This window comes from Bombina bombina, chromosome 7 (assembly GCF_027579735.1).
Source record: "Bombina bombina isolate aBomBom1 chromosome 7, aBomBom1.pri, whole genome shotgun sequence".
Classification (NCBI taxonomy): domain Eukaryota; kingdom Metazoa; phylum Chordata; class Amphibia; order Anura; family Bombinatoridae; genus Bombina; species Bombina bombina.
In genome coordinates, this window is record NC_069505.1 from 476,568,238 (window position 1) to 476,595,251 (window position 27,014).

At 38.7% G+C, this 27,014-nt stretch overlaps 1 protein-coding gene across 3 annotated transcripts; it reads left to right on the forward strand.

Annotated features, from left to right (window-relative positions):
- Positions 1-1,254: 1,254 nt before the first annotated feature.
- Positions 1,255-26,728, forward strand: LOC128666777 (gastrula zinc finger protein XlCGF57.1). Of its 3 annotated transcripts, none has more exons than XM_053721564.1 (7): positions 1,255-1,434; positions 7,803-7,973; positions 9,365-9,463; positions 19,085-19,183; positions 22,305-22,409; positions 23,331-23,444; positions 25,257-26,728. In XM_053721564.1, the coding sequence occupies exons 2-7, from the start codon at positions 7,928-7,930 to the stop codon at positions 26,447-26,449; spliced, it is 1,656 nt and encodes a 551-aa protein (XP_053577539.1). In that variant the 5' UTR covers positions 1,255-1,434; positions 7,803-7,927; the 3' UTR covers positions 26,450-26,728. The 3 variants fall into 3 exon arrangements, with proteins under 3 accessions (XP_053577539.1, XP_053577541.1, XP_053577542.1); XM_053721566.1 differs by lacking the exon at positions 1,255-1,434 and adding an exon at positions 8,923-9,101 and having other exon boundaries at positions 6,249-7,973; XM_053721567.1 differs by lacking the exons at positions 1,255-1,434; positions 23,331-23,444 and having other exon boundaries at positions 6,249-7,973.
- The last annotated feature ends 286 nt before the right edge of the window (positions 26,729-27,014 follow it).

Here is a 27,014-nt window from a genome sequence, read left to right on the forward strand (position 1 = left end):
TATAGGATCAGTGGTATCTGCATCAGTATAATAACACCCAGCACTATATAATGACACAGTAGTGACACTGGCACATGGGTATAGCCAGAGGAGGGCTGGTTATAGGATCAGTGGTATCTGCATCAGTATAATAACACCCAGCACTTTATAATGACACAGTAGTAACACTGGCACATGGGTATAGCCAGAGGAGGGCTGGTTATAGGATCAGTGGTATCTGCATCAGTATAATAACACCCAGCACTATATAATGACACAGTAGTGACACTGGCACATGGGTATAGCCAGAGGAGGGCTGGTTATAGGATCAGTGGTATCTGCATCAGTATAACACCCAGCACTATATAATGACACAGTAGTAACACTGGCACATGGGTATAGCCAGAGGAGGGCTGGTTATAGGATCAGTGGTATCTGCATCAGTATAATAACACCCAGCGCTATATAATGACACAGTAGTAACACTGGCACATGGGTATAGCCAGAGGAGGGCTGGTTATAGGATCAGTGGTATCTACATCAGTATAATAACACCCAGCACTATATAATGACACAGTAGTGACACTGGCACATAGGTATAGCCAGAGGAGGCTGGTTATAGGATCAGTGGTATCTGCATCAGTATAATAACACCCAGCACTATATAATGACACAGCAGTGACACTGGCACATGGGTATAGCCAGAGGAGGCTGGTTATAGGATCAGTGGTATCTGCATCAGTATAATAACACCCAGCACTATATATAATAATGTTTTTAATTTCAAATGTACCTTGGTGTCCTTCACTAAGGTCTGTACTTTGGAAAATGTCTGCCACAGCCTTTGTCTGTGCCTATCCCTGGTCCATTGTATCTTCTGGAACTCTCTTGGTCATACAATGGGTTAATTACAATGTTGTAGGAGACTCAGAGGCAGCTATAAAGCATTTTTATGCTGACTGTAACAAATTATTTCCTTAGATATACAATATAATAACCATGTAACATTAAATGTATTAACATATTGGATTAATTAGTTATTATATAGAGATGATTACATTTCCATTCCAAAATAAAAGTGACAACTGGACATTTCAGAAACATTATTTAGCTATAACAGTAAACCGCCACAAGAGGGAGCAAGAGGAACAAACACGGGGAATCATTGCAATAAAAGGCAATGTGGCCCATCCTCTTTCCCGTATAGAAAACTTCCATAGGATCTATGTGCAATGCATGTTGGGAATACTTCCTGCTTCCGGTTTATTCTTACGAATGAAGCTGCTGCAGTTCATGCTGGGAAGAGTAGTTCTTTTTGGATTTTTCTTTTTTTCGGTGTTCTTGTTACTAAAGACGGTAACTCCGATGCAATGCTGGGAAACATAGTCGTTTTCTTTTGTCCTTCCTGATGCTTTGTGGTTCGTGATTGCGATCTGCTGCTGGGTAACTGACCGGGTCAGTAAATCATCAGTTTAAGTGTCTGTGTATAAGGTGCTGGGGAGGGGCTGTGTGTTATATGTCTGTGTATAAGGTACTGGGGAGGGGGCTGTGTGTTATATGTCTGTGTATAAGGTGATGGGGAGGGGGCTGTGTGTGTTATATGTCTGTGTATAAGGTGATGGGGAGGGGGCTGTGTGTTATATGTCTGTGTATAAGGTGATGGGGCTGTGTGTTATATGTCTGTGTATAATGTGTTGGCGAGGGGGCTGTGTGTTATATGTCTGTGTATAAGGTGCTGGGAGGGGGCTTTGTGTTATATGTCTGTGTATAAGGTGCTGGGGAGGGGGCTTTGTGTTATATGTCTGTGTATAAGGTGCTGGGGAGGGGGCTGTGTGTTATATGTCTGTATATAAGGTGCTGGGGAGGGAGCTGTGTGTTATATGCCTGTGTATAAGGTGCTGGGGAGGGGGCTGTGTGTTATATGTCTGTATATAAGGTGCTGGGGAGGGGGCTGTGTGTTATGTCTGTGTATAAGGTGCTGGGGAGGGGGCTGTGTGTTATATGTCTGTATATAAGGTGCTGGGGCAGGGGGAGGCTGTGTGTTATATGTCTGTATATAAGGTGCTGGGGCAGGGGGAGGCTGTGTGTTATATGTCTGTATATAAGGTGCTAGGGAGGGGGCTGTGTGTTATATGTCTGTGTATAAGGTGCTGGGGAGGGGGCTGTGTGTTATATGTCTGTGTATAAGGTGCTGGGGAGGGGGCTGTGTGTTATATGTCTGTGTATAAGGTACTGGGGAGAGAGATCTGATTATACCTACAGATATAAGATAAAGACACATGTATAAGTACACAATGTGATAAAGTAATGAGATCTGATTATACCTACAAATATAAGATACAGGCACATGTATATGTACACAGTGTGATAATGTAATGAGATCTGATTATACCTACAGATATAAGATAAAGACACATGTATATGTACAGAATGTGATACAGTAATGAGATCTGATTATACCTACAGATATAAGATAAAGACACATGTATATGTACACAATGTGATACAGTAATGAGATCTGATTATACCTACAGATATAAGAAAACGACACATGTATATGTACACAGTGTGATACAGTAATGAGATCTGATTATAACTACAAATATAAAATAGACACATGTATATGTACACAATGTGATACAGTAATGAGATCTGATTATACCTACATATATAAGATACAGACACATGTATATGTACACAATGTTATAAAGTAATGAGAACTGATTATACCTACAGATATAAGATACAGACACATGTATATGTACACAATGTGATAAAGTAATGAGATCTGATTATACCTACAAGCTCAGACCATTTTATTAGGTTGGGGCGTCAAAACGCAAAACTCAGCTATTTCATATACACAAATAAATCTTAAAAAGCAAATTCTCATACATTTTATACTCGGCAGCTGGTAAAAAAAAAAGTAATTGTAAACACATTAAGGGAAAAACTATTTTACAGTATACTGTCACTTTAAGAGAAATAAGTGACACCCAATTTATTTTTATTTTTTGCAGATCTCAAAAATTGGTGTAGTTTCTCATTTAAACAGATGCTAAACCCACATTTTTTCTTTTATGATTCAGATAGAGCAGCAATTTTAAGCAACTTTCTAATGTGTTCCTATTATCAATTTTTCTTTGATCTCTTGCTATCTTTATTTGAAAAAGCAGGAATCTATGCTAAGGAGCCAGCCTATTTTTGGTTCAGCATCTGGGTAGTGCTTGCTGATTGGTGTCTAAATGTAGTTACCATTCAGCAAGCGCTGTCCATGAAAAAAAAACATTTAGGTTTAGTATCCTTTAATGATAATGTAGCAGAGTTAAATGAATTATATATAAGGATAGTATTGAGGTTATTCCCTGACTCCTGCTAGTCATTGACTGCTGCCATGTTAGAATTTAAACCTTTTATTGCATTTTAGTACTGATGTGTTTGCGCATGTGCAGTAACTCTGATTCAGATACCTGTACAGGGAGTGCAGAATTATTAGGCAAGTTGTATTTTTGAGGATTAATTTTATTATTGAACAACAACCATGTTCTCAATGAACCCAAAAAACTAATTAATATCAAAGCTGAATAGTTTTGGAAGTAGTTTTTAGTTTGTTTTTAGTTTTAGCTATTTTAGGGGGATATCTGTGTGTGCAGGTGACTATTACTGTGCATAATTATTAGGCAACTTAACAAAAAACAAATATATACCCATTTCAATTATTTATTTTTACCAGTGAAACCAATATAACATCTCAACATTCACAAATATACATTTCTGACATTCAAAAACAAAAACAAATCAGTGACCAATATAGCCACCTTTCTTTGCAAGGACACTCAAAAGCCTGCCATCCATGGATTCTGTCAGTGTTTTGATCTGTTCACCATCAACATTGCGTGCAGCAGCAACCACAGCCTCCCAGACACTGTTCAGAGAGGTGTACTGTTTTCCCTCCTTGTAAATCTCACATTTGATGATGGACCACAGGTTCTCAATGGGGTTCAGATCAGGTGAACAAGGAGGCCATGTCATTATATTTTCTTCTTTTATACCCTTTCTTGCCAGCCACGCTGTGGAGTACTTGGACGCGTGTGATGGAGCATTGTCCTGCATGAAAATCATCATGTTTTTCTTGAAGGATGCAGACTTCTTCCTGTACCACTGCTTGAAGAAGGTGTCTTCCAGAAACTGGCAGTAGGACTGGGAGTTGAGCTTGACTCCATCCTCAACCCGAAAAGGCCCCACAAGCTCATCTTTGATGATACCAGCCCAAACCAGTACTCCACCTTGCTGGCGTCTGAGTCGGACTGGAGCTCTCTGCCCTTTACCAATCCAGCCACGGCCCATCCATCTGGCCCATCAAGACTCACTCATTTCATCAGTCCATAAAACCTTAGAAAAATCAGTCTTGAGATATTTTTTGGCCCAGTCTTGACGTTTCAGCTTGTGTGTCTTGTTCAGTGGTGGTCGTCTTTCAGCCTTTCTTACCTTGGCCATGTCTCTGAGTATTGCACAGCTTGTGATTTTGGGCACTCCAGTGATGTTGCAGCTCTGAAATATGGCCAAACTGGTGGCAAGTGGCATCTTGGCAGCTGCATGCTTGACTTTTCTCAGTTCATGGGCAGTTATTTTGCGCCTTGGTTTTTCCACACGCTTCTTGCGACCCTGTTGACTATTTTGAATGAAACGCTTGATTGTTCGATTATCACGCTTCAGAAGCTTTGCAATTTTAAGAGTGCTGCATCCCTCTGCAAGATATCTCACTATTTTTGACTTTTCTGAGCCTGTCAAGTCCTTCTTTTGACCAATTTTGCCAAAGGAAAGGAAGTTGCCTAATAATTATGCACACCTGATATAGGGTGTTGATGTCATTAGACCACACCCCTTCTCATTACAGAGATGCACATCACCTAATATGCTTAATTGGTAGTAGGCTTTCGAGCCTATACAGCTTGGAGTTAAAGGGTCAGTAAACCTTAAAAAAAATGTTATATAATTCTGCACATAGTGCAGAATTATATAACATTACATTAGCCAAATGTTTTAAATCATAATATTGCCTTTTTATTTTTAAAAAATATTGCCGTTTTACAGACCCGCTTTCTGGGCTCTGCTGAGCGGGTCTGTTGTTTTTACTGAGCGCATCGGGCCAACTGTATAGTCACAGCCCGGCCCGACCGCGCCATTAGACACAATGCAGCTCGCTCCTGCTCTGTCTGACAGCGGGAGCGAGCTGCATTGTGTCTAATGGCGCGGTCGGGCCGGGCTGTGACTATACAGCTGACCCGATGCGCTCAGTAAAAAAAACAGACCCGCTCAGCAGAGCCCAGAGAGCGGGTCTGTATAACGGCGATATTTTTTAAAAATAAAAAGGGAATATTATGATTTAAAACGTTTGGCTAATGTAATGTTATATAATTCTGCACTATGTGTAGTGTAACCTAAGTTCCAACATGACAGAGCTCATAATTAGAGTGAGGTGCATGAAATCTATTTAGTGTTTAAAGTCCTTTTACACAAACTGGTCATTAAAGTCCAACGACGTACCCTGTACGATGTTGGGGGTTTAAAGCGGCTGGAAGCAATCCTGATCGCTTCCAGCCACTTTCAAGGTATTGCCGTGATGCCTCGATATTAAGGCATCACTGCAATACCTTTTTTGGCACACAATGCAGAGAGGGCCACTCTGTGACCCTTTCTGCATCGGCAAGCGATGGTGCCGATCGTTGGTGGGTGGGAGCAGCTGCAGGGAGGTGGGTGGGCGGCCCATCGCTGGACTAGTTCCGGCCACTGTTCCGGGAAGGTGGGCGGGAGCGCCCGATCGATAATTGCTGGATCTATGCGAGAGGGAGAGGGGAAATATTGTTTGGAAAGGGGATCTGGGAGGGGGGGGGGGTAGTAGGATATTGAGGGAGGACAGTTACGCTACGGAAAAATGGGGTAAAATAATAATATTAGCAAATTTGTAAAGAAATTGGGTACTGGCAGGCAGCTGCCAGTACCTAAAACGGCCACAAATAGGAAGAGGGGGGAGGTTAAGAGAGCTGTTTGGGGGGATCATGGAGGTTGGGGGGGGTTACGGGGGGCAACCTACACTGCAGAAACTATGTATTTATTTAAAAAAAAAAAAATGCTTTAAAAAAAAAAGGCTTTTATTTTAGTACTGGAAGACTTTCTGCCAGTACTTAAGATGGCGGTGACAATTGTGGGATGGGGGAGGGAAGAGAGCTGTTTGAGAGGGGTTAGGGAGGGATCAGGGGGTGGGATGTGTCAGGTGGGAGACTGATCTGTACACTAAAGCTAAAATTAACCCTGCAAGCTCCCTATAAGCTCCCTAATTAACCCCTTCACTGCTGGGCATAATACAAGTGTGGAGCGCAGCGACATTTAGCTGCCTTCTAATTATCAAAAAGCAACGCCAAGGCATATATGTCTGCTGTTTCTGAACAAAGGGGATCCCAGAGAAGCATTTACAACCATTTGTTCCATAATTGCACAAGCTAATTGTAAATAATTTCAGTGAGAAACCTAAAGTTTGTGAAAACGTTTGTGGAAAAAATGAACAATTTTATTTTTTTATTTGATCGCATTTGGCGTGAAATGGTGGCATGAAATATACCAAAATGGGCCTATATCAATACTTTGGGTTGTCTACTAAAACAAAATATATATACATGTGAAGGGTTATTCAGGGATTCCTGACAGATATCAGTGTTACAATGTAACTATCGCTAATTTTGAAAAAAAAAAATGGTTTGGAAATAGCAAAGTGCTATTTGTATTTATTGCCCTATAACTTGCAAAAAAAGCAAAGAACATGTAAACATTGGGTATTTCTAAACTCAGGACAAAATTTAGAAACTATTTAGCATGGTTGTTTTTTTGGTGGTAGTAGATGTGTAACAGATTTTGGGGGTCAAAGTTAGAAAAAGTGTGTTTTTTAAAAATAATTCATCATATTTTATAAAAAATTTTTATAGTAAATTATAAGATTTGATAAAAATAATGGTGTCATTAGAAAGTCCATTTAATGGCGAGAAAAACGGTATATAATATGTGTGGGTACAGTAAATGAGTAAGAGGAACATTACAGCTAAACACAAACACAGCAGAAATTTCAAAATAGCCCTGGTCCTTAAAGGGACATTAAACACTAAATACATGCTAGATAGAATGATGCATTCAAAGAAAAGATTAGTCCATGACTAACATGTAGATGTATTTTTTAAAGTTTCATTAGTTGTTTAAAAAGTGACAAAATAAGTGTAAAATTTTAGTGTCTATAAAACAATGGGAGCTGCCATGTTGTAACTTAGGTTACCTTCTCTGCTGTAGCCAATTAGGGTCAGTTATAAATAGGTCACTAGAGTGTGCAGCCAATGGTTGTGCTGGATTTAACAGTTTCTACACTTCCATTTCTAACAGCTCACAATTTCAGATTGGATTTACAGGCAAAGATGACAAAATAAATAATGAAAGTATATTGAGTTGTTTTTATTATATAAAATTTTTCATTTTACATTACCATCTCAAAGTGTTTAATGTCCCTTTTTAACGGTAAGAAATTGAAAAATGGCCTTGTCCTTGTGGGGTTGAATAGATAGAGAATACAAATTTAAACAACTTTCCAATTGATGTTTAATATCTAATTTGCTTTGTTCGTTTTCTATCGTTTGTTGAAGAATCAGCAATGCATTACTGGGAGCTATCTATTTTAACACATTGGGTGAGTCAATAAAAAGGGGCATATATGTGCAGCCACCAATTAGCAGCTCCATTTGAATTGTGGAAGAAGAAAAAATTGTGTTTAATGTCCCTTTTAGGTGTCTTTCTGTGAATTAGGTTCCTGTTACTGTGAAGATCACGTACAATACACGTCACTGCGTTTGTCAGTAAAGAAGAAATGTTATAAGAATATCTGACATATTCAGTAGCGCTGAACAAGACAATGTCTGACAAGAACCAAACCTCAGACCTTCATGATGCACACAGCGGTAAGCAGACGTCACATGACACCTGGTCTGATTGCCTTAAAGGGACATAATGGTAGTATTCTGGGATGGTACAGAAGAAGTTTCTATGAAGCCGTGTTAAAGTAAAGCAAGGTTGTTTGCAACAGTTCTGTTTGTAAAGTCAGGTTGGTACATAGTTACACGTGAAACCCAGTTATAACTCTATAGTTTTTCTTTGAACATTACTAAAAATAAATGGTAAATAAAAAAAGATATATACACACGTACAAAAAGCTTGTGGTCACTTAGACATTTCCTTATTTCCCATGAAAACATATATGAAACACAGTCATTGACAAGGTTAGAAATAATGAATTTTAAGTGAAATAATAATTGTGTCCTTTATACTTTTGCTTTTGTCAAAGAATCCCCCATGTGCACCAATGACAGCCTTGCACCTTTGGCATTCTATTTGTCAATGTGTTTAGGTGATCTGAAGAGATTTCATCCCATGTAACAGTTTCACCAAGTATGTTATCCAGCCTTGTGTAAGCTTTGTGCAATCTGTAGATCAGGATTACACTGGGAATAGAATTGATTCTGTACATAAGCAGACGTTACTTAGGACCCAGAATATTTATTCAAGCTGTAGAGACTCAGCTCATCTTTGTTTTTGTTTTTCTTTTGAAATCACCAAGGAACCTTCCATTACCACAATAATACGTGCCCCTATCAATTTCTTTTCGAATCCAATGTATATTCCAATTAGAGCATTGAGGTCATTGAGTCATTGAAGGGAGTGTACATTTAAAGGGCTATGCAAATTGCTACTGTGTACCAGTTTTGTAGTTCTTAAAGGGACATTATTCACTAGATTTTTCTTTGCATAAATGCTTTGTAGATGATCCATTTATATAGCCCACCTGGGAGTGTTTTTGTAACAATTTTTGGTTTTGCTTATTTTTTTTAATAACATTGTGCTGATTTTCAGACTCCTAACCAAGTATCAGATGTAGACTGAAGTCTACAGATTCCTGCTGCTCCAGTTTGTGCAATGGGTCTTTTCATATGCAGGGGAGATGGGAGCGTCTGCTCTTTCTGCATTCTCAGCTCCTTTCACTGGGTGTCTCAGCCTAACCTCATCAAGAGTGCTAAACTAGGATCTTCTAAGTAAGTTTTTAAAAGGTTTTATACTGGATTTTTGGATGAGTATCTGTAAATATTCTTCTTTAGTGTCTAATACATGCAGTTATGTGAAAAATGGTGTATACTGTCTCTTTAAGCACCACCAATTTAAAATGTAGGTTAGATAGCATAGGGAGTTTATGTACTTTTAAGAAAAGGTATGTACATTATTATTTTAATTAATATATGTTAAAATTGCTGAGAATAAGAAATCTGTGCATTATCAGTACATTTTTATTTTATTGCAGGGCTTCTTGAAAACTCAGGCACTGGGCTATTAAATGTCAAGGAAGAGGATGAGACAGATGAAATGAATAGTCATAAGACTAATTCGTCCCTCCCTGCTGGTGAGTAGTAATACGTGAGTCTCCCGGGGCTGTGCGCACAGTTGCTGCTTTCCCTTCTAGATTAGCCTGGTTTATTAAAGGGACACTCAAGTCAAAATGAATCTTTCATTATTCAGCTAGAGCAGCAATTTTTAAACAACTTTCCAATTTACTTCCATTAACAAAATGTGCTCAGTCTTTTTATATTTACACTTTTTGAGTCACCAGCTCCTACTGAGCATGTGCAAGAATTCACAAAATATTTGTACACGCATTTGTGATTGGCTGTTGGCTGTCACATGATACAGGAGGAGTGCAAATAGACTTAACTTTGAAATTTGTCAGAAAGAAATCTCTTTCCTAAGATATGGTGAGTCCACGGCTTTATCAATTACTGTTGGGAGTATCACTCCTTGGCAGCAGGAGGAGGCAAAGAGCACCACAGCAAAGCTGTTAAGTATCACTTCCCTTCCCACAACCCCCAGTCATTCTCTTTGCCTTCGGTGCAAGGAGGAAGTGAAGTTTTGGTGTATGAAGAAAATTTTATTTCACTTCAATCAAGATTTTATTATTTTGAAAGCCAGAGTAGGTTTGCTTTGATCTTTCCTCTCAAGATTGGGTCTAGCCGTACTCTACGTTAGTCTCTTCAGTAGGGCACTGGTGGCTTTTAACCCCTTAACGACCAAGGACGTGCCTGGCATGTCCTCTGGGGTTTGAAGCTCTGGAAGCGATCCTGATCGCTTCCAGCAGCTTCTGAGGTATTGCAGTGATGCCTCAATATTGAGGCATCACTGCAATACCTTTTTTAGCACACCGATGCAAAGAGGGCCACTCTGTGGCCCTCTCTGCATCGGCCAGAAATGGTGTCGATTGTTGGTGGGTGGAAGCAGCTACAGGGAGGCGGGTGGGCGGCCCATCGCTGGCAATCTTCCGGCCAGCAGTCGGAAAAGATCGCCGGGTGCGTGCACGTGTGCGCCCGCGATCCGGGCTATAAAAATTCAAAGTGGTGGGACAGGGTGGCGGTTGTGGGTGGGAGAGGAGGCGGGAAATAATTTTATAAAATAGATCTAGGAGGGGGAGGGGTAGTTTATGCAGGGGGGGGGCAGCTACACTACAGAAAAAAGTGGTTATTTAAAAAAAAAAAAAAAAAGCACATTCAAGTGCAAAGTGAGTACTGACAGACAGCTGCCAGTACCCAAAATGGTGGGAAATAGTTAGTTTGGGGAGGGTTAGAGAGCTGTTTGGGGGGTCAGGGAGGTTGGGGGCTAAGGGGGGATTCTAAAGAGCAACAAATGTAAATATGCTTTAAAAAAAAAATCAAAGATAGCTTTTATTTTAGTACTGGCAGACTTTCTGCCAATACTTAAGATGGCAGGGACAATTGTGGGGTGGGGGAGGGATGAGAGCTGTTTGAGAGGGATCAGGGGGTCTGATGTGTCAGGTGGAAGGCTGATCTCTACGCCAAAAAAATCAACGCCAAAGCCATATATGTCTGCTATGTCTGAACAAAGGAGATCCCAGAGAAGCATTTACAACCATTTGTACAATAATTGCACACGCTGTTTGTAAATAATTTCAGTGAGAAACCCAAAGTTAGTGAAAAAGTTAACGATTTTTTTTTTTTTATTTGATCGAAATTGGCGGTGAAATGGTGGCATGAAATATACCAAAATGGGCCTAGATCAATATTTTGGGTTGTCTACTACACTACACTAAAGCTAAAATTAACCCTACATGCTCCCTACAAGCTACCTAATTAACCCCTTCACTGCTGGGCATAATACAAGTGTGGTGCGCAGCAGCATTTAGCAGCCTTCTAATTATCAAAAAGTAATGTCAAAGCCATATATGTCTGCTATTTCTGAACAAAGGGGATCCCAGAGAAGCATTTACAAACATTTGTGCCATAATTGCACAAGCTGTTTGTAAATAATTTCCGTTAGAAACCTAACGTTTGTGTAAAAGTGAAAAAAATGTTTTATTTGAACGCATTTGGCTGTGAAATGGTGGCTTGAAATATACCAAAATGGGCCAAAATCAATACTTTGGGATGTCTTCTAAAATAAAATATATACATGTCAAGGGATATTCAGGGATTCCTGACAGATATCAGTGTTCCATTGTAACTATCGCTAATTTTGAAAAAAAATTGGTTTTGAAATAGCAAAGTGCTACTTGTATTTATGGCCCTATAACTTGCAAAAAAAAAGCAAAGAACTTGTAAACAATGGGTATTTCTAAACTCAGGGCAAAATTTAGAAACTATTTAGCATGGGAGTTTTTTGGTGGTTGTAGATGTGTAACAGCTTTTGGGGGTCAAAGTTAGAAAAAGTGTGGGTTTTTTTTTTTACATTTTTCATCATATTTTATAAAAAAAAATTTATAGTAAATTATAAGATATGATGAAAATAATGGTATCTTTAGAAATGGCGAGAAAAACGGTATATAATATGTGTGGGTACAGTAAATGAGTAAGAAGAAAATTACAGCTAAACACAAACACTGCAGAAATGTAAAAATAGCCTTGGTCCCAAACGGACAGAAAATGGAAAAGTGCTGTGGTCACTAAGGGGTTAAGCAGTTGGGAACTTGTAGAGTGGGCTTTGCTGCGTTTTCCTAACATGTTGCTGCCCTGATATAGAAAGCCAGAGTAGGTTTACTGTTCTTTCTGTTTTCACTGGTCTCTGTAGGGAGTGGCATCCCTCCATGCTCTGTGAGTAGTCCTCCTGCCGGACAGCTAGATGTGCAGGTAAGTGCCTTTTGTCTTCTGGGGCTAGGAGGCTGGCACTGAAGGGCTTAAAGGATTACTTTCTGTTATAATTTTTAAGCTAAACAACTAACATATTAAAGTTAATAAACATTAATTAAAACCTACTGACCTATATTTTCTCCAAAACGAAGTTTCATAACATTCTAAAAGTTATATATTTTATTCGCCGATGATGTCACGTTATCCTGCCCACTATTTTCAGCACTGCATGTTCAAAATACTTAAACCAATAACTTTGTGTTTAAAGCGCCATTTTGAAACCTAGGTATTGTAAACGGATTGGTACAGAGCAAAGGATACCCACGGAGTGGGTTTGGAAAACAATTACATTTGCAGACAAGATTTCTGATATACGGTAGAGATATGTTAATGAAATGCTATTGATAAAAAGCGTATTTGGGGTAGTTAGTTAGTAACAGGCATAGAAAATATTTACTTACAGTGGCCCTTTAAGAAAAATATACAATCTGCACTTAATAAGGGACTAAAGATCCTTAATGAAGGATATACTGGCAGTGGGCAGGCACTTCATTAACAAGTGACCGGAGACTTAAGGGTTAATCTCCTTCAGGGAGAATGGAGTTAAATCTCTGTGGAGGCTCAGATTAAATTTTTCTTACATAATCTACATTCAGTTTATTTGAAAATGACTCAGTGTTTGGATTTATGCTTCTCACCGCTAATGTGGGGAATTTTATAGCGGAGGTTGTAGATTTAGTGAGCGCACTTTTACATGTGGCGCCATTTATTTGGGGCGCTTATGTGTGATGTATGCTCCGTGTTTGGGGTAGAAACGGAGCAGTTCCGTTGTATGGTCCTAAGTTTTTCTGACTACTTTGTTCTAGGCAAAGCGCGATATTGCTCGCTTCTTCCCCATCCCGATTTTATGGCCCGCCTCTGTCTTCATCACATAGGAGCAGAGTGTCGCTATTTTGAGGGCAGGGCTTATCTTCAGTCAGACGTCTCAGTGTGAAACGGTCGTTGTTATGCCTGTCTCTGATTGTTTCTCCGGAGAGAAGACATGGCTTAAAAATGACAGATACATTTTAAGGCAAAGTTAATGAATCTTACTGATACTATATGTTAATTTTACATTTAAACGTTTCGTATATGTCATACATTATATAGAGACTAGAGTACTACCGCAGGGCATATTTTTTACATCCTCAAGTTGAGGGTTGTTATATGCAGGTTTATTGCACTGTAGTTCAGTGGTGAGCTAATCCAGTTTAATTGATTAGTGGCACTTGAGGAATAAATTCTTTTGTTACAAACTTTTTTGTCTCTCTCCCCAACTTCCTGAGGTCTTTCAGGCGGGGGATGCTGTGGCCGCTCCTGCTTTGGCACAACCCCCCCGCTGGCAGCGATTGCAAGCGCACGGCACAAGCCAAAACTATTTTAGGATGCATCCTTTATTAATAAAGATTTTATTTCATCTCCATTTTTCATGCTTCTCAGGGGAAATGTTCATTGTTGCTTGAATAGCAGAGTTGCTAAGTCAGCAGTTTAGTACCTGAGAATTCCGGTTATGGTCACCTTCTCTGGTAGGGCAAATGTATAGAATCTATTGAATGTTGCCCTCTGAGCCTCATGTCTCCCAGGATGATGCTGTTCAGGCAATGCCACAGCTTTCTCCTGAAACGTCCCAGGCCTCTATGGCGTCACATGCAGTTCCCTGCAGTTCCTCTTAATCTCCTAGAGGAGTTATTTGGCAGAGTTTGCTCCCCAGCTATTTTCTGGGTATCTGTGGCATTATCTGTATTTCCGATTCTAAAGGGAAATCGCAAGAGGAAAATTAGAGATTCAGATAGTAAGGTTTATGTTCCGCCTGCTGCTACTCGGGTTACCCTCCCTCATAGGTCTGATGAGGATCAGATGTCGGTAGCTTCTGAGGGTGAAATCTCAGTTTTGGACAGTATAATTCCTTGATCTGATGCTGAAGTGATAACCTTCAGATTTATGCCTGATCACCTCGTGTATGGTTTAAGGAGGTTTTGGCTACTTGGGACGACTCCGATATTCTGTCGCTGTCAACCCTAGGATATTTAGTAAATGTATTTGCTAGGATTTCACTGTAGGAAGTTTTTCTTGTTCTAGACAGTGTAAGGGGATCTTTCCCAGAAACCCCAAAGAAGACGTTTGAAGATCCAAATAGTAAGGTTTCTGTTCCTCATTCTGCTACACAGGTTGCTTTCTCTCCTAAGTCTGGTGAGGAGAATTCGCTGGTTGCTTCTGTGGGTAACATCTCAGATTCGGACAGTATAATTCCTTCATCCGATACTGAAGTGGTCCTTTTCAGATGTATGCTTGCACACCTCGTGTACTGCTAAAGGAGGTTTTTGGCTACTTGGAAGACATCGATACCCCTGTTGTTGTCAACCTTTGAAAGTTGTTTGAACTTTATTATTTATAGGTTGTTCCTTTCTATGAGGAAGTGTTTCTAGACGTGCCTTGGATATTTTCTCAGGAATAAGAGAAGCTAGGGATACCTTTCTTTTGTCTTTCAAAGGATTTTCCTGTCACTGACTCCATTAAAATGCACGGAGCCCTAACTAGAAGGGAGCTTTCTACTATGGCTCAGAGGACTTTGATCCCTATGGGGGGTAGCTGCTCCTTTATGGATGTATGGATGAGAAGCTGGAGGTTAATTGTTCATTTAGAGCAAGGCCTTGTCTTATTAGACTTGCTGTGCTAGCCCGCCAGGCATTGTGGTTGAAATCTGGTCAGCTGAGAAGCCTACCTGTGGCTTAGTGGTACAGCCTAGGCTAATAGTTCTGCAGTTATAGGTTCAATATTTTACGTTTCCTCCAAATCCACGCTTGTGGCATTTTCCTTTCAAGGATGAGACCTTGTTTGGACTTGGTCTGGCAGAATTATCCTCTGACTTTACGGATGAAAAAAGGCTTTTCTACCCCACGTCAGGAGAATAAGACTAGAGGAACCTTTTCCTTTTTCTGCAGGGTCAGTCATTTCTTTTGGATTCCAATCTAAGATTTCCTCCCAGGGGCATATTTCTCCTTCTAAAGTATCTGCTATCCAGGTATGTTGAGAGGCAGTCCTTGAACTGGGTTCAGGGCCTTCCTCTCTGGGAGGATAGTTCCAGTCTCAGTCTGGGAACAGGATCTAGGTATTTTTCTCAGGTTCTGGCCTTCAAAGTAGTATCTATTCTCCTTTGGTTCAAGAGGGCCTGTTCATGACGAACATAGACCTGAAGAATGTGTATTTATTGTTCCCATTATTCGGGATCTTCTCAAGTTTCTAAGTCTCGTCATCCTGGAAATACATTTAGGTCTTGGGGTATTGCAAGGGTGCTTTTCTGGACAATATATGGCTCGGGTGTCATCCTTCTTTGAGCTAACTCTCTTTCAAGAGATCTTGTCCAACCTACTTTCACATGGATGGGAAATAACTCTGGAGAAGAGGTTCCATGTTCTATCTACAAGGGTAATTTTATTTGGGGACCTTAATAGATTCTCTATCTAGGAGAAGATTTCTAACAGAGGTCAGGTGATCAAGGAGTTATTCCTTTTCCTTTCTGCAGTTTATTGTCCGGGCAACAACAAGCTCTTGTGGTCCGGTAAATAGCTTAGCCATTGTGCAACCAGAAGGTTGGAGTTTGGATCTAGCTGCAGTTGATTTTACCTTCACTTTCAGATACTCAATGTATGGAGAGAATTGGTCTGATGGTTACCATGGACATCATTCTCTTTACTATTTTCCATATAATGGTGAACTTTCGGATCTGTCTCATAGGATAGATCTAGACAGTCAATATGAGATTCTCTCCCATAGTAGTTTTTCAGGAGTATCTGTCTTAGGGCGTGGGCTTCTAGAGACATTCCTGGGTGACGTGACAACGCACGCCAACCTGCTGGGCTGGGAAGCAGTCTAGGTCTTGTTCAAGGTGCAGGGATTGTGGACTCGGAAGTGTCTGCCCTTCTCTTTAACATCTTGGAGTTGAGAGCGATTTACAATGCTCTTATGGCTTGGCCTCATTGTTCGTCTGGAACCAAGCTAAAGACGACTATCACCTCAGTGGCTTACATCAACCACCAGGTTGAGTGGACAACTGGGAAGGGGATTTCCTGAGCAGACAGACTTTTCATCCCGGGTCGCAGGATCTGGTATGCAGATCTAGTGGAGATGTTATCTCTTCCACCTTGGAGACTGTCTCTGAGAAAGGACCTTCTGATTCAGGGTTCCTTCTTTCTTCCAAATATCGTTTCTCTGAAGCTGACCGCTGGAAGATTGAACGAATAGTTCTATCTAAGCATGTTTTTTTCTGAGTCGGTCATTGAGACCAGGATTCAGGCTTGCAAGCCCGTTACGAGAAGGATTATCATAAAATATGGCGTAAATATTTTTATTGGTGTGAATCCTAGGGCTACTCTAGGAGTAGGGTCAGGATTCCTAGAATTTTGTCCTTTCTCCAGGAAGGTCTGGAGAAAGGTTTTTTTTTTTTTTTTTCAGCCAGTACTCTGAAGGGTCAGATTTCTGCATTATCTTTTTTACTGCATAAGCATCTGGCGGACGTGCCAGATGTGCAGTCTTTTTGTCAGGCCTTGGTCAGAATCAGGCCTGTGTTGCTCCTTCTTGGAGTCTTAACCTTGTTCTTAAGTTTTGCAGCAGGCTCCGTTTGAGCATAACATCGTACTATGTTAGGTTTCTTCCTAAAGTAGTTTCAGACAGAAATATTAATCAGGATGTTCCCTGTGTCCTAGTTCTTCTTTTTAAGACCGTTTGTTGCACAACTTGGAAGTTGTGCATGCTTTACAATTTTATCTCAGGCGACTAAGGATGTAAGGATTTAGTAGAGAGTGAGGATGGATCACAACTGCAGAGTATGCAAAATAAATGATTTGTATCACTTTTGGCAAATGGACTATTGAACAGCATAGACCAAGCTGCTTTCAGTGAAGTTGTTATTCTCAAGTAATTGAATTGCAGATCAGAAACTTGTCTGGCAACGAATGATGTAAATCACATATGCTGTTGAATGTCACAGCAGTAGTATATACATAAACAAAGGCTGGATCAGAAGAAATATAAAAAATAAATCAATTTCTTAGTAGCAATCTTTAGAGTTCAGCTAGCTCCCAGTACGATAAATCTTGATAAAGAAAAGCAGAGTTCCAGAAAGCAGGTAGTGTTGCTATTAGTGCTGGCGTAAGATATAACAGTTCAGTGTGAAGTGTAACTCTCAGTTTTAGACACAGTTAGTTAGTTTGTCACAGAACGGTATACACATGTGCTGATAGTCTTGCGGTCAGTAGAGTAGCAGGGAAAAGCAAAGTTCAATGTTTATTTGTACAGCACAGCTTAAAGTAACTACAGCGCTTACCCCCAGTCACCGGATGGTGTGTAATAGAAGCGGAATTAATTCTGAGATGTCCTTGTACTTAGTCCGTGGGAGGTTGTTTGTAGAAGAGTTGCGCTGTGTTGCAGTGGAAGAGAGGTTGAAGTCCGGTGTGTGAGAAACGCTTCAGTGGCTCAGATGAGATAGAAACTCAGAGGGAGACGGCAGCAAACACTCTGCAGTATGAAATAAGTCTCAGTTGTAGCGTGCACGCTAAAAAGAAAAACTTGCCTCTGTAAAACTTTGTGTAGGCAAAATGAGCATATGAACCGGCAGTAAAAAATAAGTAATCCCAAGGTAGTAGCTGATTCAGTAATTGGAAGAAAAGCAGACTGGTTTGTTTTCAGAAAAAACACACAGCAAGTGGAAAACAGACACGCTTCAGAGCTAGTCTAGAAACTTAATAATTAAGCACCTGTCTGCAGTCAGCTGATGCCTTAAGTACAGGTAAGGCTGAAGTCAGGTGAATGGGAAAGGCATAGGTAAAACATGGAGCGGAATCCTTACATAAGGTGAATGGGAAAGGCATAGGTAAAACATGAAGCGGAATCCTTACAAAGGATTTTCGCCAGTCTTCTGCCCTATTTGTTTGTTTCTCTGGGTAGCGTGTAGGTCAGAATGCTTTTACTTCTACTTTTTCTCTTTGGTTGAGAAGTATAATTGGTTTTGCTTATGAGACTGCGAGTCAGTAGCCTACTGAGAAGATTACGGCACACTCCTTGAGAGCTGTCTCCTTTTCTTCAAAAATGAAGGTTTTTGTGAAGCAGATTTGCAGGGCTGCAACTTGGTTCTCTTTGCATTCTCTTTCCAAATTTGATTATTTTGTCTCGAATGAGGCGTCCATTGGGATTAAGGTTATTTATGCGGTGGTGCCTTCTGTTTAGGTCTGCCTGTCTTGTCCCTCCCTATTCATCTGTGTCCTCTAGCTTGGGTATTGGTTCCCAATAGTAATTGATGAAGCCATGGACTCACCATATCTTAGGAAAGAAAAGAAAATTTAAGCTTACCTGATAAAATTTTTTATTTCTGGATATGGTGAGTCCACGGCACCGCCCTTTATTTCAATAGTTATTTTTTACTAAACCTCAGGCACCTCTACACTTTGTGTTACTTTCTTTTTTATCTCCTTTTTCCTTCCATGGAATGACTGGGGGTTGTGGGAAGGGAAGTGATACTTAACAGCTTTGCTGTGGTGCTCTTTGCCTCCTCCTGCTGGCCAGGAGTGATATTCCCAACAGTAATTGATGAAGCCGTGGACTCATTTTATCCGGAAAGAAATACATTTATCAGGTAAGCATATATTTTCTTATTGCATTGTCTTATTATTATTATACATTTGTTGATAATGCAAATCTACTGTATTTACATAAATTGCCCCCTTGTTTAGTTTATTGTATTATAACCTGGAATTTAAATAAAAAGAAAGAACTAACCTGTATTTAGTGATATTGTCTGTGTGGGAACTATACAAACTTTTATGTTAAAATATTAAACTGAATCTACTTTATTTGTACAGATGAAGATAACACTGATATAGTAAAATTTGAGATAACAGAAGATCTGTGTGTGAGGCATCATCTGGGAGCCCAAGATGAGGAAACCAGTAACTGTCCAGGTGAGTGTGCACGTGTGTTTATGTCTGAGGTACACAGGTTACAGGTGAGTGTGCATGTGTGTTTATGTCTGAGGTACACAGGTTACAGGTGAGTGTGCACGTATGTTGTGTCTGAGGTACACAGGTTACAGGTGAGTGTGCATGTATGTTTTATCTGAGATACACAGGTTACAGGTGAGTGTGCATGTGTGTTGTGTCTGAGGTACACAGGTTACAGGTGAGTGTGCATGTGTGTTGTGTCTGAGATACACAGGTTACAGGTGAGTGTGCATGTATGTTATGTCTGAGGTACACAGGTTACAGGTGAGTGTGCATGTATGTTTTATCTGAGATACATTGGTTACAGGTGAGTGAACATGTATGTTTTATCTGAGATACACTGGTTACAGGTGAGTGTGCATGTATGTTTTATCTGAGATACACTGGTTACAGGTGAGTGTGCATGTATGTTTTATCTGAGATACACTGGTTACAGGTGAGTGTGCATTTATGTTTTATCTGAGATACATTGGTTACAGGTGAGTGTGCATGTGTGTTGTGTCTGAGGTACACAGGTTACAGGTGAGTGTGCATGTATGTTTTATCTGAGATACACTGGTTACAGGTGAGTGTGCATGTATGTTTTATCTGAGATACATTGGTTACAGGTGAGTGTGCATGTGTGTTGTGTCTGAGGTACACAGGTTACAGGTGAGTGTGCATGTATGTTTTATCTGAGATACACTGGTTACAGGTGAGTGTGCATGTATGTTTTATCTGAGATACATTGGTTACAGGTGAGTGTGCATGTGTGTTGTGTCTGAGGTACACAGGTTACAGGTGAGTGTGCATGTGTGTTGTGTCTGAGGTACACAGGTTACAGGTGAGTGTGCATGTATGTTTTATCTGAGATACACTGGTTACAGGTGAGTGTGCATGTATGTTTTATCTGAGATACACAGGTTACAGGTGAGTGTGCATGTATGTTTTATCTGAGATACACAGGTTACAGGTGAGTGTGCATGTATGTTTTATCTGAGATACACTGGTTACAGGTGAGTATGCATGTATGTTTTATCTGAGATACATTGGTTACAGGTGAGTGTGCATGTGTGTTATGTCTGAGATACACAGGTTACAGGTGAGTGTGCATGTATGTTATGTCTGAGGTACACAGGTTACAGGTGAGTGTGCATGTATGTTATGTCTGAGATACACAGGTTACAGGTGAGTGTGCATGTATGTTATGTCTGAGGTACACAGGTTACAGGTGTGTGCATGTGTGTTATGTCTGAGGTACACAGGTTACAGGTGAGTGTGCATGTATGTTATGTCTGAGATACACAGGTTACAGGTGAGTGTGCATGTATGTTTTATCTGAGATACACTGGTTACAGGTGAGTGTGCATTTATGTTGTATTTGAGGGACGAAGAATACAGGTGAGTGTTCATCTATGTTCTTTCTGAGGGATGCAGGTTTAAGGAGAGTGCACGTAGGTTGTGCTTGAGGTACACAGGTGAAGGTGCAGCTGTTACAGGTGAGTGCATGTGTGTTGTATCTGAGGGAGGCGGATTGCAGGTGATTGTGCACGTATGTTGTTTTTGAGGGATGTGGATTGCAGGTGAGTGTGCACGTATGTTGTTTCTGAGGGATGTGGATTGCAGGTGAGTGTGCACGTATCTGGTGTCTGAGGTCTGCTGATACACAGTACTCAAGATGTGGCCTAACTAGTGATTTGGAAAGTATAATTGTAATATAGTAGATGAGTTTAAAAGATAACTGAAGTGCGAGTTCAACCTATACAGATCCTACCTGATTTACCTGAAATTAATAGTTAAAGGGACACTGAACCCAATTTTTTTTCTTTCATGATTCAGATAGAGCATGCAATTTTCTAATTTACTCCTATTATAAAATGTTCTTTGTTCTCTTGCTATCTTTATTTGAAAAAGAAGGAATCTAAGCTTTTTTTTGGTTCAGAACTATGGATAGCACATTTTTATTGGTGGATAAATTTATCGACCAATCAGCAAGAACAACCCAGGTTGTTCACCAAAAATGGGCCGGCATCTAAACTTACATTCTTGCATTTCAAATAAAGATACTAAGAGAATTAAGAGAATTTAATAATAGGAGTAAATTAGAAAGTTGCTTAAAATGACATTCTCTATCTGAATCACAAAAGAAAAAATTTGGGTTCAGTGTCCCTTTAGAGCATATATCAGCCATTAAAGTGACCTATTACTCAATGTATTTCTATTATGTATATGAAAGAGCCTATTTTTGCATAAAAGGGTTAAGCAAAAGTGGTTTAAACTTAAAGGGACACTGAACCCAATTTTTTTCTTTTGTAATTCAGAAAGAGCATGCAATTTTAAGCAACTTTCTAATTTACTCCTATTATCAATTTTTCTTCTTTCTCTTGCTATCATTATTTGAAAAAGAAGGCATCTGAGCTTTTTTTTGGTTTCAGTACTCTGGACAGCACTTTTTTATTGGTGGATGAATTTATCTACCAATCAGCAAGGACAACCCAGGTTGTTCACCAAAAATGGGCCGGCATCTAAACTTACATTCTTGCATTTCAAATAAAGATACCAAGAGAATGAAGAAAATTTGATAATAGGAGTAAATTAAAAAGTTGCTTAAAATTTCATGCTCAATCTGAATCACGAAAGAATATTTTTGGGTACAGTGTCCCTTTAAACAGGTGACCAATTTAATACAAGCAGTCATATCCCTGCGTTCTGTCTCTACTCAGAAATGTATCTAAACCTGTTTTAAATTTATCTAAATTATTGGCATTTACTACCTCCTTAAGCAATGAGTTCCCTTGTTTTTTGAGTAGGATTTGCCACTAAAAGCTCACAGCAGCAAATGAGTTTTCAATAGAAAAGTTCCCAGAAACATGTTTTTGGATGTCAAGTATTAGAAACTAGGAATCCAACTGGAATCCAATGACCGTTTCAATTTGAGCTTCCAATTTTGCTAAAAATGTTAGCTAAGTAAAAGCGTATATGGTAAATACCCAAAGTGTGTATATTTGGTGATATTGCATTGTAGATGTACAAACTCTTTCAGGCTAAAGTTTTAAAAACTAGATCATCGGATATAAAAACGAAATCTGCTTTATTTGTACAGATGAAGATATCGCTGATATAGTAAAAGTTCAGCTAACGGAAGATCTGTGTGTGAGGCGCCAGCTGGGAGACACAGATGAGGAAACCAGTGACAATATTAGCACAGGTAAGTATGCACGTGTGTTGTGTCTGAGGGACATAGGTTGCAAACAAGTGTGCACGTATGTTGTGTCTGAGATCACAGAATAGTTTTGCTCAATTTTCATTGAGGTACATCAGAGTAATTCCACAGATAAGATAATATACCTAACACCCTCCCCCACACACTCACAGAATGTCTTTATAGATTGTATAGATTTTCTCATAAATATAAACACTCACAGCACACAATATCACTCACAGATACACACATAAGCACATACTCAAGGTTGTTTACGTTTCACAAGATTTAAAACTTAAACAATATTTATTTCCAATTCATAGTAAAATAGATCAGTTGTCGACGTTTCGAGCCTAAACGTCGACAAATTATCTATTTTACTATGAATTGGAAATAAAGCTTGTTTAAGTTTTAAATCCTGTGGGTGCCCTTCTTTGAGAAGAGATGTATTGTGGACTTAAGGAATGCACCCGGGTTACGGATAGGTCGGAGTGCTAGGCTACTGACTATAAACTATATATATATATATATATATATATATATATATATATATATATATATATATATATATATATATATATATATATATATATATATATATATATATATATATATATATATATATGCACTCACAATTCCATTTGGACATCAACCAGGGTGCAAAGTCAAAGTATCAATATACACTCACTGGATTTGAATAAATATATAAAGTGTTATTCAAATCCAGTGAGTGCAGTCCCTGCTTGAACATCTATCGATAGATAGATAGGTATGTATAATAGAGAGAGAGAAAATATGGAGGATTTTAATTTCATGCTTTTCATCTTCACCATACTCAAATGAGCATAAATATGGAGCAAGTGATATTGCTACCCACCACAAATCCTGAAAACAACTCACACTTATGTGTGTGTTCTTACTGTACAGGCCGTAGGGATTTGACGCCTTCAGCTGGCTCACTGATTGGGCACAGAGGAGAACCGTATGTGCATGATCTTGTGAAGACTGAGGAGGATGAAGTTCCTATAAATATGGCTGAAGGTGATTAATATAAATTAAAGGAACATTAAACCAAAATGTTGAAGCCCTTGAAGGTGACACAGCATAGCTGTGAAAAACTGACTTACAAATATCACCTGAACATCTCTATGTAAAGACAAAGCATTACCTCGACACTGCTTATGCTGATTGTCTATTTTTTTTCCTTTTAACCTGTTTACACAGCACTTACTCTGGAGAGCTGAAGAAAATTTTGGGAAAAATATCTTCCTTTTTACATAGAGATGTTCTGGTGATATTTTCTTTTCAGCTTTTTACAATTATGCTGCATCACTTTCAAGTGATTTAGCACATGAGTATTTTGCCCCTTAAAGGGACAGTCTATTCCAAAACAAACTTTCATTATTCAGATAGGGCATGTAATTTTAAACAATTTTCCAATTTACTTCTATCACCAATTTTGCTTTGTTCTCTTGCTATTCTTAGTTGAAAGCTAAATCGAGGAGGTTTATATGCTAATTTCTAAGACCTTGAAGGCCGCCTCTTAGCTCTGGGCATTTTGACAGTTTTTCACCACTAGAGGGTGTTAGTTCATGTGTTTCATATAGATAACACTGTGCTCACGCACATGGAGTTCCTAGGAGCCAGCACTGATTGGCTAAAATAGATTGTAAGGTCCAACGGGGATAGGGCCCTCAATTCCTCCTGTATGTGTTTGTAAAATGTCTTGTCTCTTACAAGTTTTATATCATTTTCTTATCTAAATGAATAGTACTCCCTCATTGACAGCGCTGCAGAATATGTTTTCGCTTTATAAATAAAGTATAATAATAATAAAGTCTGTCAAAAGAACTGAAATAAGGGGCAGTTTGCAGAGGCTTAGATACAAGATAATCACAGAGGTAAAACGTGTATTAATATAACAGTGTAGGTTATGCAACACTAGAGAATGGGTAATAAAGGGATTATCTAACTTTTAAATCAATAAATATTCTGGTGTAGACTGTCCCTTTTAAGTAAGGGGAATATTCTGTAATGGCGTTATTTTGTCACTTGTAAATAAGTTACATTTTCTCAGATTGTTACACTGCAGACACAGGTTAGTGTGTAGCATACAAGATAAAATATTTTTACCTTATAAAAAAGAATAAAACAGAATAAAGTGATTAGTGAAAAGTTCAGCTGTAATTATATGTAATAGTGGTTTATTTAGGGTTTGTGCGGCTGTAAGCATTACAGTTGTTGCGCATATATAAAACATTTATTTTGCATTTAGACCTTTAGCAGCACAGCACTTAAAGCGACAGTCTACACCAGAATTTTTATTGTTTAAAAAGATAGATAATCCCTTTATTGCCCATTCCTCAGTTTTGCATAACCAACACAGTTATATTAATATACTTTTTACCTCTGTGATTACCTTGTATCTAGGCCTCTGCAGACTGCCGCCTTATCTCAGTTCTTTTGACAGATTTGCATTTTTGCCAATCAGTGCTGACTCCTGGGTAACTCCACGGATGTGAGCACAATGTTATCTATATGACATACATGAACTGACGCCCTCTAGCTGTGAAAAACTGTCAAAAAGCTTAGAAATTAGCACATGACCCTACCTAGGTTTAGCTTTTAACTAAGAATTCTAAGAAAACAAAGCAAAATTGATGATAAAAGTAAATTAGAAAGAAGTTTAAAATTGCATGGCCTATCTGAATCATGAAAAATTATTTTTGACTAGACTGTCCATTTAAAAGGATAGAAAGGACAAAGGAAATGTGTATATGATTATTTTTATATTTCTGAAAGAGAGAACTTTATGAATGCAAATATCTATACACTTTTCTTTCTTTCCAACAGGGGGCTCCATGAGCTGGAATATCACTAATCAAAGCCAGAGTGCAGGTGTTTCTTTCAATCTCAAACGAGATTGCAGAATCCATGTGGGAAATAAATCCATTTTATCTTATAAATGTGGGGAAGTACTCACCAGTGAATCAACTCTTGTTGCACATACAGGAAATAAATCATTTCCGTGTTCTGAATGTGGTAAATGTTTTAACCAGAAAGCAAGTTTTGTTAGACATCAAAAACTTCACACAGAAGAGGAAATGCATTCTTGTTCCGAATGTGGAAAAAATTTTCGTCAGAAAAAAGATCTTATTAGTCACCAGAAAATTCATACAGGCGAGAGAATATTTTCATGTTCTGAATGTGGGAAATCTTTTACCCAGAAATATAGTCTTCTTTGTCATCAGTCAATTCATACAGGAGAGAAACCATTTCCTTGTGTTGAATGTGGAAAATGTTTTCGTCAAAAAAAAGCTCTTTATAGTCACCAGAGAATTCATACAGGGGAGAGTCTATTTTCATGTTCGGAGTGTGGGATACGTTTTGCCCAGCAATCAACTCTTATAACTCATCAGAAAATTCATACAGGAGAGAGAGTTTATTCATGTTCTGATTGCGGGAAATGTTTTACTCAGAAATCCAATCTTGTTATTCATCAGAACATTCATACAAGAGAGAAAGCATTTTCATGTTCTGAATGTGGGAAATGCTTTACGCAGAAGGCCAACCTTATTACTCATTTGAATATTCATACAAGAGAGAAAGCCTTTTCATGTTCTGTATGTGGGAAATGTTTTATCCGGAAATCATATCTTATTTATCATCAAAAAACTCATACAAAAGAGAAAGCATTTTCGTGTTCTGAATGTGGGAAATGTTTTACCTGGAAATGCAGTCTTATTGCTCACCAGAAAACTCATACAAAAGAAAGAGGATTTTCATGTACTGAATGTGGAAAGTGTTTTACTTGGAAAACCTGTCTACTTATACATCAGAAAATGCATACTGGAGAGAAAGCATTTTCATGTTCTGATTGTGGGAAATGTTTCACCCAGAAATCCAATCTTGTTACTCATCAGAAAATTCATACAAGGGAGAAAGCATTTTCTTGTTCTGAATGTGATAAAAGTTTTACCTGGAGATCCAGTCTTATTAGTCATCAGAAAAGTCATACTAGAGGAAAATCAATTTCAAGCTCTTAATGGTAAAATGTTGTATCCATAAATCAAATTTAATTGCTCACCAAAAAGTTTGTCGTGGTATTTTACCAATGCCATCAAATATCTTGTATAATCTGTAGGGTGAGATACATTATGGCAAACCATAAGAAAAAGTGTGTATTTATTTTTATTATATTCGTGATGTATCTAATATTTTAACAGATAAGACCAGGTTCACAAAAATGTGTGACTATAAAAGGTCAACTACAATTTATTAGTTTACTTGATTTAAAACTTACGTATAAATGCAATTTATATTAATTCAATTGTTTTTTGTTTTTTTTTATTAAAAACAGGATTTAAACTTTGTGTCTTGTGGGAAAACAACGTATACATTAGTCGATGTACTATATATATATTTTTTCCTTTTGGTATTTAAAAACACTATGGAAGAAGAAAGTATTTGTAAAAAAAAAAACAACAAAATTGAATTATCTAGTAGAAATGGAATAATAAACCTTGTCCTGTCCGCTTTACTTGTGGGCTCCACAGCTTGGGTATTACTTTTTCCAGAGTAAAGGATCATTGACTCTCACCACCTGTATGA